The sequence below is a fragment of the Staurois parvus genome, unplaced genomic scaffold (genome assembly GCF_062004578.1).
Source record: "Staurois parvus isolate SC_StPar_1 unplaced genomic scaffold, SC_StPar_1.0 ptg000221l, whole genome shotgun sequence".
Classification (NCBI taxonomy): domain Eukaryota; kingdom Metazoa; phylum Chordata; class Amphibia; order Anura; family Ranidae; genus Staurois; species Staurois parvus.
The window spans coordinates 1448168-1463906 of record NW_028318017.1 but is presented as its reverse complement, the minus strand read 5'-3'; the positions used below and the strand labels follow the sequence as shown (position 1 = coordinate 1463906).

The 15739-nt window shown below is 44.3% G+C and overlaps 1 protein-coding gene across 1 annotated transcript in view; it reads right to left on the bottom strand.

The window, feature by feature from the left end:
- Positions 1-15739, bottom strand: part of LOC149460737 (uncharacterized) — a 100532-nt gene that overhangs the window by 65137 nt on the left and 19656 nt on the right. The window contains 1 exon segment of the mRNA XM_089679229.1: positions 7649-8687. Coding sequence (XP_089535355.1) covers positions 7649-8687 — 1039 coding nt within the window.

The following is a 15739-nucleotide window of genomic DNA, read 5'->3' as shown; positions in this document are numbered from 1 at the left end:
ATTCTAAATGAGGTTTCTGGTGACCCCTCTAGTGATATAAAGATCTATATAGAGGAATCGGGACCTCCTTCCTCCTGCCAGTGACCCCTCTAGTGAGATAAAGATCTATATAGAGGAATCGGGACCTCCTTCCTTTTGCCGGTGATCCCTCTAGTGAGATAAAGATCTATATAGAGGAATCGGGACCTCCTTCCTCCTGTCGGTGACCCTGTTACACTAGTACTGCCAGGCGGAAGTGCTAACCATTTAGCCACTGTGCTACATTCAACTAAACATGAAATAATCCCCCCAAAAATACATAGTCCAAATGTTTATTGATCAAATACACATTCCACATTTATTTGGACAGCAACAACAAGTAGGTACATTCAATTTCTTGGTGAAAAAAAAAAAGCAGGATTGATGTTGCTAAAATAGAACGGTCCTGCTCATAAGAGCTTACAATCTAAAAGACTATACTTCTAATGAACTGTGCTTTCACAGGTTACAGCAGGAAAAAAACTGTTAATATAAATCACATAGTAGGCTTATCTATCCACAAAACAAGCTGCAGATCAAAATATCAATATAAAAATTATATTCTAAATAAAGCAAACTTGGAATAGCAGAGCAATGGACATGTGTTAGGATTACAATGCAAAGATAATAAACACAATAATTGTACAATAACACACAAACACCTTAGAAGGAAGAACATGCAAAACATTTACAGCCCACATCAAAACACAGCGTGAGTGTGGCCTGGGGCAATTCACCACAATATCTCTTCCCCCCCCCCAAACACAGCGTGAGTGTGGCCTGGGGCAATTCACCACAATATCTCTTCCTCCCCAAACCACCACAGACAAGGACTTGCAGAAATAATGTGCCTGTACAAGGCAAAAATCAGCCACTACTGCATCTCTTTATATAAGGTAGGCCACACCCACCGTCATTCATTTGGTCAGAGAAAGTGTTTGCACCTGATGAATCCTCTTCCCACCTGCGTTAACCCTTGGTATACAGGCCCCACAAATCAGAGTCAGAAAGAAAGCCACAGTGAAGCAAACCTGTGCAGCATACAACAGAACATTGAACAGGGATGTGAAAGGGAACCCTATTGGCAATATTTCTTAGCCCTATGGGCACAATTCACTCCAGATTATCGCATGAGTTAAGGCAGTCACATGACCACATCTCGCATGCAATACTGAAAATGTCAATTCACTTTTGCTAGTATGCGGCATTTCCCATAAATCGGAAAAACACTCAGGAAATCAAACATAAAAAGGCCTTACACTTCCGTCACATCAAAGCCGATTTAGAAATTGTGCGACGTACAGTGAAGATGCTGATTTCCTTACGATTTGCAAGACATCTGACAGATATCTATGCAAATCACCACAAAAGTAGTACATGTACTACTTTAGAAATCAGTGTCGGAAACGTACCCATGTGACTGCTCTAATAGCAGACAATAGGGTGCAACTTGGCATATGATCTGCAAGTCGCATGCCATGAAAATCGCATGCCAAGTCGCATCCAGGGTGCAAGATTTCAGGTGCGATTTGGGAATTGAAATTGTACCTGATATCCGATCTAATGAATGTGGATGTGAGTGTCTTAACATAAGCGATTTGCTGCAGCACAATTTCAAAAGTAGTTCTTGTCTACCTTTTTCAACATTTTGTAGCGATTTCATATATAGACTACAATAGAAACCGCAATGCAAAACACAATTTAAAACGCAATAACTCATTGGGAAATTGCCAACAAAAAGCACAATTTTAAATCACATCTAGTGTGAACCAAGCAGGCAATTCAACAAAGGAAATAAATCTTTGAAGGCATGCGGTATCTGCATGCTCAGATTAGGGTCTGTTATGGATTTTGGGGGGTGGGGGGACTCCATGCCATTATTTTATTAAATTTTTTTTAATCTTTTTCTATCTCTCGCTCACTCTTCTCATGGTTTGACAAACTTTCCCAAAAGGATGTGGAGTGCAAACCAGCATTATCCAATCAATCATTAGTCCAGGCCATTATCTCATCCCATTGTTTGACATTCACATAAGGTGCTACTTTAAAAGGTGTTTGAACAGACAAGGCCTCATTCTAATTCACATTCTAGGGATCATTTAAACAGAAAGCAAAGATGCTGCCACCAGCACATGTATGTTAGGGTAGTCACACGGAGATAATGCAAATTCATTGCTGTGGTTGGGATTCAAACCAACAACCCTAGCGTTGTGAGGCAGCAGTGCTAACCACTAATCCACAGAGCTGTTGAACACTAATCCCACCTGTATTTCTGTGGTGTGAATCAATCCTAAATCCCTGGGCAAGGTCAGTGTAACTAGCCAGATATCTCAAATGCGACACAAATGTTGTGCTATGTTGCCAATTCAGATGTATGTTGGTTCTATGTATCCCAATACAAAGGATTGCAATACTAATACAGGCGTACCTCGGTGTACCAACGCCTCGGGGAACGTAATTTTCGGTTTACAAATGAAAATCCATTGAAAATAATGCCTCGGTTTACACAATTGTTAATAATTTTTTTCGCAATACAAAGTGAATGTCGGCGCTGATTTTCAAATGCAAATACCGGCCTTTTTTTTTTCTTCACTATTGTTCACAAGCTTAGAAATCACTTTCCCCGAAGTTACAGAAAACTTTGTATCTTTTAATAAACTCAAAACATTGTTTCCTTTAGGGATATAAATTCCAAGAAAACTTTCTCTTTTAGCTGGGGGGGAGGGGAAGTGACAGCTGAATTTCTGAGCTACAGTGAAGAAAAAAAAAAAAAGGGAGAATTACATTTAAAAACCAGCACCATAATAAATAAAAAAACAGCATGGGGTCCCCCCTCCAATCCACACCAAGCCTTTCGGGTCTGGTATGTATCTTAAGGGGTAACTCCACACCAAAATGTAAAAAAATGGCATGGGGTCCCCCCTCCCATCCACACCAAGCCCTTCGGGTCTGGTATGTATCTTAAGGGGTAACTCCACACCAAAATGTAAAAAAAAAAAAACAGCATGGGGTCCCATCCACACCAAGCCCTTCGGGTCTGGCATGGATATTAAGGGGTAACTCCATGCCGAAATTTAAAAAAAAAAAACTGCATGTGGTCCCCCCCAAAATCCATATCAGATCCTTATCTGAGCATGCAGCCTGGAAGGTCAGGAAAGGGGGGGGATGAGCAAGCACCACCCCTCCTGAACCATACCAGGCCACATGCCCTCAACTAGAGGGGGTGCTTTGAGGCAGGGGGGCTCCCCCCCCAAAAGCACCTGTCCCCATGTTGATGGGGACAAGGGCCTCTTCTGTTAGTGGAATAATTGGTCAGCCATTTTTCGGAATTTTGGCACATTTTGTTTATTGGTAAATTTGGAAAAAAATTACCCGATTTTGCCGATCGGCCAATTTGCGCGGCAATGATCGGCAAATTTACTGATAAAAAAAGAGGCAAATTCCATAAAAACGGCCGACCAATTTACCCACTAATGGCCCGAAAATCGGCTGGTTTTTTTTTTGGGCCAAAAAAATCAGCCGATTTTAGACCCATGTAAAGCAGGCCGTGGATGGTTCTAAAATCTGCCGAATTTTCAGCCGGAAAAAAAAAAAAAAAAAAAAAAAAATCTTCAGATTTTCGGGCCCTTAGTGGGTTAATTGGTCGTCCATTTTTCAGGATTTTGGCACATTTTTTTTTATAGGGAAATTTGGAAAAAAATTGGCTGATTTTGCTGATTGGCCGATTTTCACAGGAATTATCGTTAAATTGGCCAATCTTTTTACTGATAAAAAAAATCTGCGAATGAGCCGTGACCAGCAAGAAAAAGAAGTAGAAAAAGAACAAAAAGAATAAAAAAAAAGAAAAAGAAAAATGCAGGCCATAGACAGGATGAAAAATTACCTATTATTTTTACCATTGGTGGTAACGTCGGATGGGAGGGGGGACCCTACACAGTATTTTAAATATTTATTTAATTGACGGAAATTATTTAAAATTCAGCTGTCAGTGGGGAACCCCGCTTACAGCTGAAACATTAATGCAGGCCATAGATGGGTCGAAAACTGGTTGTTTAAAAAAAAAAAAAAAAAAAATGAAAAATCAGTCGTTCAATAGGCCGACGTTACTACCGACGGTAAAAAAAAAAAACAAATCGGCCGATTTTCGTCCCGTCTATGGCCGGCAAATATAATAGCAAAGTAATTACTTCTGTACCTGCAGAGAGCTGCGCTATTATATTTCACATTAGAAAGTATAAAGATTGCAACATTGTATCTATTTGTATCAGAATGAAAACATCTATATCCGAAATGAATACAACTAGATACAATGTTTCAATCTCTATACTTTTTAATGTCAAATATAATATCGCAGCTCTGCAGGGACAGAAGGAATGTTTCATCTGTTATCGGGGTTCCCCACTGACAGCTGAATTTTAAATAATTTCCGTCAAATAAATAATAAAAAAAACTGTGTGGGGTCCCCCCTCCCATCCATTCCAAGCCCTTCGGGTCTGGTATGGATATTAAGGGGTAACTCCACGCCAAAATTTAAAAACAATGGCGTGGAGTCCCCCCTAAAATCCATACCAGACCGTTATCCAAGCATGCAGCCCGGATACAATGTCCCCCAAAGTAGTTCCAACATCAATCACGGCGACCCGAAAAAAAAAAAAAAAGCTTCGCTCTTGACAGAGGCTAGCTGCCTTATGCAGTGAGTCTCTCTCTGACAGTTCTTAAATAGGTAAGGGGCGGGGCCATCCGGGGACATCAAGCATGTGACATGGGGCGGGGTCACTCGGATGATGTCCCCGGCTGGCCCCGCCCCTTACCTATTTAAGAACTGTCAGAGATTCACTGCATAAGGCAGCTAGCCTCTGTCTAGAGCGCAGCTTTTTTTTTTCTTTTTTCGGGTCACCGTGATTGACGTTGGATCTACTTCGGGGGACATTGTTTTATTCAAGGACTTGTCAAAGACCCTGTACTGTTTTTTTTTTACACTACACTTTTGCTTTTTTGGTGAATTAGTAGCGGGACCATGAACCGCATACTCATTCATGTAGGGCGGGGCTGTGATCTGGGGGCCCCCTTGTTAAAGGGGGCTTCCAGATTCTGATAAGCCCCCCGCCCGCAGACCCCCACAACCACCTGCCAGGGTTGTGAGGAAGAGGCCCTTGTCCCCATCAACATGGGGATGAGGTGCTTTGGGGGGAGCCCCCTGCCCCAAAGCACCCCCCCATGTTAAGGGCATGAGGCCTTGTATGGTTCAGAAGGGGGGGGCGCTCGCTCGTCCCCCCCCTTTCCTGACCTGCCGGGCTGCATGCTCGGATAAGGGTCTGGTATGGATTTTGGGGGGACTCCACGCTGTTTTTTTCTTTAATTTCAGCATGGAGTTACCCCTTAATATCCATACCAGACCTGAAGGGCTTGGTATGGATGGGAGGGGGGACCCCACGCAGTTTTTTTTTTAATTGCAGACCTTTATTTTTACATTCAGCTATCAAAATAAATATTATCTAGACCTTCAAAATAAGTAAAATCATTACAGAAATAATTATAAAGGATAAGAAACAAAAATAGAATCACTAGAACTAAGGAAATCTAATTAGATTACATAAAGATATGCCGAGTGCTGTTTGTTATACACAGGAGACGCGACCGAGTGCCGGCTGTCAGAGGACTCCACACACAGGAGACACCACCAAGTTCCGGCTGTCAGAGGACTCCACACAGAGGAGACGTGACCGAGTGCCGGCTGTCAGAGGACTCCACACACAGGAGACACCACCAAGTGCCGGCTGTCAGAGGACTCCACACACAGGAGACACCACCGAGTGCCGGCTGTCAGAGAACTCCACACACAGGAGACGCAACCGAGTGCCGGCTGTCAGAGGACTCCACACACAGGAGACGCGACCGAGTGCCGGCTGTCAGAGGACTCCACACACAGGAGACGCGACCGAGTGCCGGCTGTCAGAGGACTCCACACACAGGAGACGCGACCGAGTGCCGGCTGTCAGAGGACTCCACACACAGGAGACGCGACCGAGTGCCGGCTGTCAGAGGACTCCACACACAGGAGACGCGAACGAGTGCCGGCTGTCAGAGGACTCCACACACAGGAGACGTGACCGAGTGCCGGCTGTCAGAGGACTCCACACACAGGAGACACCACCGAGTGCCGGCTGTCAGAGGACTCCACACACAGGAGACACCACCGAGTGCCGGCTGTCAGAGGACTCCACACACAGGAGACACCACCGAGTGCCGGCTGTCAGAGGACTCCACACACAGGAGACACCACCGAGTGCCGGCTGTCAGAGGACTCCACACACAGGAGATGCAACCGAGTGCCGGCTGTCAGAGGACTCCACACACAGGAGACGCGACCGAGTGCCGGCTGTCAGAGGACTCCACACACAGGAGACGTGACCGAGTGCCGGCTGTCAGAGGACTCCACACACAGGAGACGCGACCGAGTGCCGGCTGTCAGAGGACTCCACACACAGGAGACGCGACCGAGTGCCGGCTGTCAGAGGACTCCACACACAGGAGACGTGACCGAGTGCCGGCTGTCAGAGGACTCCACACACAGGAGACGCGACCGAGTGCCGGCTGTCAGAGGACCCCACACACAGGAGACGCGACCGAGTGCCGGCTGTCAGAGGAATCCACACACAGGAGACGCAACCGAGTGCCGGCTGTCAGAGGAATCCACACTGAGATTTACTATTGAGCAGTGGCTAAAAAGCAAGCGCCCACAGAGGACGTCTAAAATGTGTTCTGCACATGCGCATTTGTATCAGCCAAAGACACTGCACGGGCGTCTAGTTCTTGACTGTGTCGACTTGCTTAAAAAAAAAACTTTTTAACACATTTTAAATTTTTTTGGAAATGTCAGATATTGTTTAAAGTGAAGTCCTGATATTTGGCAAAGCAAATTTCAAAGTGAACATGTCTCTGCTGTGATTTTTCATGGTGTTAGACGTGCTTCTTACCAAGTCTGCTTTGTGAGTCTGATTCCGGGCGTGTGTCTCGTTAGTAAATTCGATTGGGCGTCTACTTGTTGACACTTATCTTTAGTAAATCTCTGAGTGGGATAAAAGTAGACGGTCGCTAGTTATAGATGTTCACCCACGGAAATGCGCCCAGGCACAATAGTAAATCAGGGCCTATCTGTGATGGCGGAGCAAACGCATTTTATATTTATTCCACTCACTTTATAAACATAGACCTCTATGAATTTGTGAAAGATTACACCGAAAAATGGCCAACCAGGTCCCACACTTCATCCATGTCTTTGGGGACCTCTCATCTCCTTATCAACTGTTTCTTCCAGGATGAAGATCAGCCATGGAATATATCTGAGGTGTATATCAGGGTGTGCTTCTTCCCCACGAGAGCTGGGATGTCCGGCAACATTCATCTAGAAGACATTTCCCGCACTCAAGGCACTAATACACCTCCAGGGTTGTGTGGGATCCCTGATGTACAAGAAGACAGGACTTAAGTGAGGACCATTTCCCTCACTCAGGACAGAAATGTGGCTTCTCCCCCGTGTGAGATCTCTGATGTCTGTAAAGACTGGACTTCAATGAAAAACATTTCCCACACTCATGACAAGAATACGGATTTTTTCCCCGTGTGAAACCTTTGATGTTTGACAAGTCCTGAATTATGTACATAACATTTACCACACTCAGAACAGGAATATGGCTTCTCCCCCGTGTGAGATCTCCGATGGCTGTAAAGGTTGGACTTCGCTGAAAAACATTTCCCACACTCAGGACAGCAATGAGGTTTCTCCCCCGTGTGAGATCTCTGATGGGTAAGAAGATTTGATTTATGTAAAAAACATTTCCCACACTCAGAACAGGAAAGGGGCTTCTCCACTATGTGAGATCTTTGATGTCTGTAAAGAATGGACTTGTGTGAAAAACATTTCCCACACTCAGGACAGGAATACGGCTTCTCTCCCGAATGAGAGCTCTGATGTTTGGAAAGACTGGACTTCAGGGAAAAATATTTCCCACACTCAGGACAGGAATAAGGCTTTTCCCCAGTGTGAAACCTTTGATGTCTGACAAGTCCTGATTTATATAAAAAACATTTCCCACACTCAGGACAGGAATAAGGCTTTTCCCCCGTGTGTAATCTCTGATGTCTGTAAAGATGGGACTTCACTGAAAAACATTTCCCGCACTCAGGACAGGAATATGGCTTTTCCCCTGTGTGAGATCTCTGATGTGTAACAAGATCTGATTTTTTTACAAAACATTTCCCACACTCAGGACAGGAATACAGCTTCTCCCCCGTATGATATCTCTGATGGCTGTAAAGATTGGACTTCACTGAAAAACATTTCCCGCACTCAGGACAGGAATATGGCTTCTCAGCTGTGTGAGATCTTTTATGCACATTAAGTTTGTATTTTGAATGGAACCTCTTCCCGCACTCAGTACAGGAGAATCTCTTCCCTGTTGGAAGGCCGGCCCGATCCCGCACAGTCTGAGGTTCCTCAGGATACGAGGAATCCGATGGTCCATCTACACTGGGTGGTGCCGGATGGACATTGGAGGGAGCCGGGTTTTCTCCTGGACTAGACTGTGTGATGTCCTCATCTTCTACTTTCCAGTCTGGAGACAAAGTGAGACAATCCTCAGAGGTTTTCCTCATCTCCAGGCCATGGACTAAAATACAAAGACAAAGAGGATTACTAGAATGGAGATGATTGGTTCCCCCAAACCAAGACTCCGCCCACATCAGGCAGCTTGGGCTCTAAGGAGCTTACAATTCCACCCTCAAGGGAACTAGGAAATGGCTCCTCTGATCTCCTACCAGGTCATTTCTTTAATCATGGACCTTAGTCAGAGAGTGAGGAAACAAGCAGAACTGTCTTTTTAGGAGGAACAGTGATGAGGGTATTATAGGACGAGGGTCCCCACCCCCTCTATCACTCATCGCCATCTTTCCAACACAAGAAGTACTGCACTTCCTTATTTAGTCTATGATTTAGTCATGAAGAACAGTGGGGCTGAGCCCCACCAGAGGTCAGAGAGTGAGGATGGGGGGAGAACAACCAAGATGAAGACTGGACTGATCCTGAAGACCACCATCATTGGGGTATTGACTCCTCCCTCATTATCACTTTCTGTTTAAGGGTCCAAAGTTGGAGGATGTCATCACATTATTATCACCATGTAAAAGTCTGTGCTCCAATCACATCATCCGATATAAAATGTCCAGCTGGTAGGAAATGGGAGCAAAAGTCATCCTATGTAATGTACAACTTATTATATAGGAAACAACTGTTAGGACTATACAGTATCAGAATGATGTAATGTACAACATACAGTATATAGTGCAGGGGTCAGGAGGATGTAATGTACAATATAAATTATACAGTATAAGGGTCAGGACTCATAATATTAGTATTCAGTAATCAGTGGAAACTTAAATGTTTACTGTAGACAAGTTGCAGAGATCCCACACCGCTGCCTCCCATCTCCTGAGACTGCACTCAGTGACTTGGGTCTGAGACACTACAGACATATCCCTCCACCCGGCACAGCCAGCAGACAACAGAATAAGTAGCCTTGGGAGAAATGTTGTCAGAGATTTTGCTAAACCCGGGCATGGGGCAAAATACTCAAAGTACATGCCCCAAGTGCCTAGTTCTAGTAATGTCTATGGTGAAAATCAACATTTTGCTGCCAGCTGAACCCCAGAACCTCCATAAATCCAGTCTAGATACATAAATTGTGTCTGCAGCACAGAGAAGGAAGATTATCCGAGAGAAATCCAGGAATACAGGACGGGGAACACAGCTCAGGAAAGTGACCAGGGGATTACAGGCTGATATCACCCAGTCCCCGCCCTACTCTGGACCAATCAGTGAGCAGTATGGGTGGAGGAATGGATTTAGTGTTCATGACCCACCTGTGCTGATCTCTGTAGGAGTGTCCTCCTCTATAAATGTCCCCGTTATTCCATCCTCCTCCATAGACTGCTGATCATCCCTCACATACGCCTCTTCTTCTTCTGATTTAACCTCAACTTTAGGATCTCTCAGGTTTCCACTCTGAATATAGAATAAAAATGACATCAATGGTAACAATGCAGATAATGTACAGATCCTAATGATACTATCAGTGATTGTTCCTCATCTACCCGATGATGGTGAGGGATGGTGTGACCTTCCTGTGTGGAATCCCGGGAATACAGAGGACGGGGACATCTCTCTGGTGGGTTCCCATGACTGGATCCATCTGTAGGAAACACACACACTGACTGAATCCATTGTTTCTATGTGCTTATCAGATGATGGGGGATCTAGGTGGATCCTCCGTACTGCTCTCTCCTTTACAATAAAGTCTCCTCTTACCCGGTGATGTGAGGGGCGGCTGATTGTCCATCATGACGTCCTTGTAGAGGTCCTTGTGTCCTTCTAAATACTCCCACTCCTCCATGGAGAAATAGACAGTGACACCCTGACACCTTATAGGAACCTGACACACACAATGATACAGTCACCATCCAGACACATCCCTTGTCTGTTACTGGAGAATGTCCCAGAATTCCCGGCACCGCTCACCTCTCCTGTCAGCAGCTCCATCATCTTCTTGGTGACTTCTAGAACCTTCTGCATGTTGTGTCTCTCAGGTTTTAGGGAGTCACATGGAGGCACTGTGATGGTCATATGATCACCTGACTTCAGAAGAGGAAATCTCTGTATTGGGGAACCAATAGGAATATCATGTTAGAATCCCAGAATCCTCCTCACCTCTCCAGTCAGGTCTGTGTGTTATTAATAGAGATCAGGGTGATGTCATGTGACCTCCCAGAATCCTCCTCACCTCTTTGGTCAGGTCTGTGTTTTATTAACCATTAGCCACCCGGCCAATGGCCGTTTGGCGGCTTGAAAAGCGCTGCAGCTTTCCGGGTGCACGCCATTTGGCGTGCTCCCGCACATGCGCGGTTTGCGCGGTTGCAGAGCGACGCAGCAGTGCGATCTGTCACCGCTCGTGCACCTCGGACACGGCAGATGACAGATCCGAGTACCGGCTCCCGTTGCCGGTACCATGTGACCTGCTGTGACCAATCACAGCAGGTCACATGACAGTTGTATACAATGGATGGCTTCATTCATGATGCCATCCATTGTATACTAGTGCCTAGCTGTGAATGGTCACAGCTAATCACATGCACATGTCATGTGATTAGCTGTGACCAAATCACAGCTAAGCACAAAAAAAAAAAAAAAAGCTGAATGAATCGATTTCATTCAGGTAAATGCTTGCTTATAGCAAAGTAATTCTTTGCTATAAGCAAATTGTGTAAAAAAAAAAAAAAAAAAAATACTGATCACTTCCCCAAAGTAGTACAGTGTTACTATGGTAACATTGTACTATTTTGGTCATAGTAAAATATGAAAAAAAATCTTAAAAAAAATAAAAAAAAATGTAATAAAAAATTAAATATAATAATAAAAAAAAAAAAATATATAAATATTTTTTTTTCATACTGTCACCAGTCAGTGTCCCTGTTCACCGCCATGCCAGTTATATGATGACGCTGTACTGCACTGGTGACAGTATGTAAAAAAAAAATAGTGAAAATAATTTTTTTAATTTTTTCATTTTCCGAAAAATTATGACAAAAAAATACAACTTCAAAAAACTCTCCATGCCTCTTATGAAGTACGTCGGACTGTCTACTCTGCAAAAAGGGGTCATTTGGGGGATATCTGTACTGTTCTGACATTTGGGGGATATCTGTACTGTCCTGACATTTGGGGGATATCTGTACCGTCCTGACATTTGGGGGATATCTGTCCTGTTCTGACATTTGGGGGATATCTGTCCTGTTCTGACATTTGGGGGATATCTGTACTATTCTGACATTTGGGGGATATCTGTACTATTCTGACATTCTTGGACCTCAAGATATTAGATTGGCTGTCAGTACTTCAGGATTGATCAATATTCAGATCTATACCATAGTTTGTGAACTCTATAACTTTCCTACAAACTAAAAAATACATCCTAATTTGGGTTATTTTCACCAAAGACATGTAGCAGAATACATCTCGGCCTAAATTTATGAAGAACAATTATTTATTTGTAAACTTTTATAACAGAAACAAAGAAAAATGTGTTTTTTTTTCAAAATTTTTGGTCTTTTTTTGTTAATTTAGCAAAAAATAAAAACCCCAGCGGTGATTAAATACCACCAAAAGAAAGCTCTAGTTGTGTGAAGAAAATGATCAAATTTTAGTTTGGGTACAGTGTTGTATGACCGCGCAATTGTCATTCAAAGTGTGAGAGCGCTGAAACCTGAAAAATGGCCTGGGCAGGAAGGTGTAAAATTGCACAGTATTGAAACGGTTAATAGAGATAAGAGTGATGTCATGTGACCTCCCAGAATCCTCCTCACCTCTCCGGTCAGGTCTGTGTTTTATTAATAGAGATTAGAGTGATGTCAGGTGACCTCCCAGAATCCTCCTCACCTCTCCGGTCAGGTCTGTGTTTTATTTATAGAGATAAGAGTGATGTCATGTGACCTCCCAGAATCCTCCTCACCTCTCCGGTCAGGTCTGTGTTTTATTAATAGAGATGTGATGTCATGTGACCTCCCAGAATCCTCCTCACCTCTCCGGTCAGCAGGTAGATGATCTCCAGGGTGAGGTTCAGTATCTTCTCAGTCATGTGACTCCGGTCCTCCTCCATCCTCATTGGTGGGGTCATGTGGTTTCTCTGTAGATGGATAGCGGTGAATTATCTGGACTGTATTGGTTGTATAATATTAGGGGGGGATATAAGGGGGTAATAGACGGGCTGCTCTCAGTGGGAGATGGAACATGTAGATCAGGTTACTTAGTGTTTGTTGTGTTTCCTGCAGGTCTGTAATATCAGGAAAATCCTTGTTTTCTTGTCCTTTGACTGGAGACAGATATGTGTATATGAAGCTCATACAGGCTAAATACAGAGTCAGAAGCTGCAGACATCACAGGGGGTCCCTATACCCGGTGGGGGGTCTGAGAGCAGCCATGATGTCAGTACATTGGAGCTGGTGATAGTGAGAGGTATTGAGGAGCCAAATGTACCCGGTTCAGTCTAGTTTGTAAATAGAGCGGCCTGGGATACATGGTAAGAGGGAACTTCCACAACAAAAACAAGACTGTGTGGGGTTGTCCCTAAAATCCATAGCAGACCCTTATCCTGGATGGGAGTCTGGTATAGATATAAATGGGGGAAGCCCACACAATAAAGAAGGCTGGGGGTTCCCCCAGATCACACACCCCCTCCCCTAAACCATGCCAGGCCATGTGCCCTCAGTATGGGGAGCGTATCTTGTAAAGGACCTCTTCCCCACAACCCTGGCTGGGGGTCTCCTGGTGGGGGACATATTGGAATCTGGAATCCCGCCTTCAAATAAGAGGGCTCTCAGCTACCTCCCCCACATGAATGTGTAAGGGTACGTATACCCCGGGGTGATCATTCAGAAAGAAATAATGTAAATAGTAAATAAAGACGTCACCCACATCACATGACTAGTCCTTTATTAATAAACAAAGATTCCCCCAAAGTAATCCCTCGTCACTCATCCAACAATGCAGATCTACATCATTAATAATGAACGATGTCCACTGAGAAAACACATGCTGACCGCCAACACCATCTGTTTCCAGAGACTACTCACCATGGATGACAACTCACAGTGACTATGGAGGAAGAGGACGGACGTGACTATGGAGGAAGAGGACGGACATGACTATGGAGGAAGAAGATGGATGTGACTATGGAGGAAGAGGACGGACATGATGGGGGTTACTGAGTGTAAATAGAACATAACATCTCATTACCTCCTCTGCTGCCACTTCCACCAATGTTTCCGCTATACTTTGTACCTCATGGAATTTCCTGTCTGTACCTGACATCACTTCCTGTCTGTACCTGACATCACTTCCTCTCTTCCATAGAGTCTTCCTGTTTGTGTATAAGCGAGAACATCACCTTGTGGAGCTCAGAGGAACTGCAGCCCATAGAAATGTCTCCCTGAACATGGTCTTGTGCTATCAGTTCAGCATTTTGAATGTTTTCTTGTCATAGCTGCCCATTAATTATCCTTTGTGGGGAAGTTACAGACCTGGGTTATCCAATCTAATCCATATGATGGCAATCAGCCTATTAAATCCTCCATAACTCAGCAGCAATGTCCCGAGGATTACATCTTTCTTAAGAATAACAAAAAACTATTCATATTATTTTCTCTGCCTGGGGCCATAGTTGGACCTGGAGGAGACTTGTCACATGAAGGATTCTCATCAGCTGCACTCTGTAATTAGCTCCCTCTTGATATTTCACTCTGTTGATGATGACATAACTCCATACAAATGATCTCCACCTGAAAAACAAACTCCTGAAATATGTTTCACCCAAATGGTCTCGCTCACATAGAGTAGGGTTGGGGCCACTCTATCCTTGTGAATGAGCCCATTGGGGTGACACACAGAATAAAATATGAAGAATGGGCTGATTACGGAGTGTGACTCTTCATCTTCTTGTAGACGGTATAGTCACAGATGAGAACACAGGAGACCAAGTCCATATCTCATGCTTCCTAATTTATAGAGATAAGTATGTGGGCTCTAACCCTGTCCAATCACCTCTGGGGGGTGTTCCCTCCTCAGCTCTGGGGTTGGTTCTGTCTTCTGAAGGTGCCATGGGCTACATGGACTCACCGTTTCTGGTGTCTGGGTTAGCAATGTGATTTCCAACACCAGTGCTTCAGTCTGATCACAACATATTCATTCACAGCATGGCTGTCATGAGCAGACCCCATAGAACCATGTTGGGGGCCCCTATGGGATTCTGTACTCCCGGCACATACCATTTTATATAAGAAGGACAATCCTTTGCAGCCAGTGGGGAGCCCAATGTGCACAAATGTATTCCCCCCCACTGAGGTCATAGTCAACACATCAAAATATTTCCTTTGAGGCTCAGCGAGGTGACGGATCATTCATCCATATCTATGTCTACAGGGATGTCAGATCATTATTGCCATCTAGGTGTTCATTCCTCCAATCTTCACACTCCACAGCTGACTATTCAGATTTTTCTATTGTGACCATTTGTATTCTACTGACCACTAAATGAAGAGAACACTGTATCTGTAATACTGAACATTGAATTCCAGGAATATCTGTCATATCATGCCACCTTTACAGGGGATGTTACATCCCAACCATTGCTGGTGTCCTCCATGTCTATGGTCACCTTACAGAGAGTATCTGAGATATGTTCCAGAAGGTCCTGCCAACATTCTATACCAGACCCTTATCTGAGCATGCTGGCCAGGCTAGGAAAGGGGAGGGGGGGTGTAAGTCCTCCCTCTTGGACCATACCAGGTGACATGCCCTCAACATGAGGGGGATTTACCAGGGGGGGAAAAGGACAAGGGTCTCTTCCTCTTACATATACCTCTATTCACTCACAAAAAGGTAAATTGTAAAGACAAAGAATTATCAGAAATGTCCTATGCTGTACATCAATGTCAATCAGGAAGTCTGATGCCCACCAAAATAAAAAAATCTGATCTAATATGGGGATCAGGAGCCATTTCTCAACTGGGGTTCCTGGTATCATTATTATTATTATTATTATTATTATACAGGATTTATGGCACCAACAGTTTGCTCAGCGCTTTACAATATAACGGGAGACAATACAGCAACAAT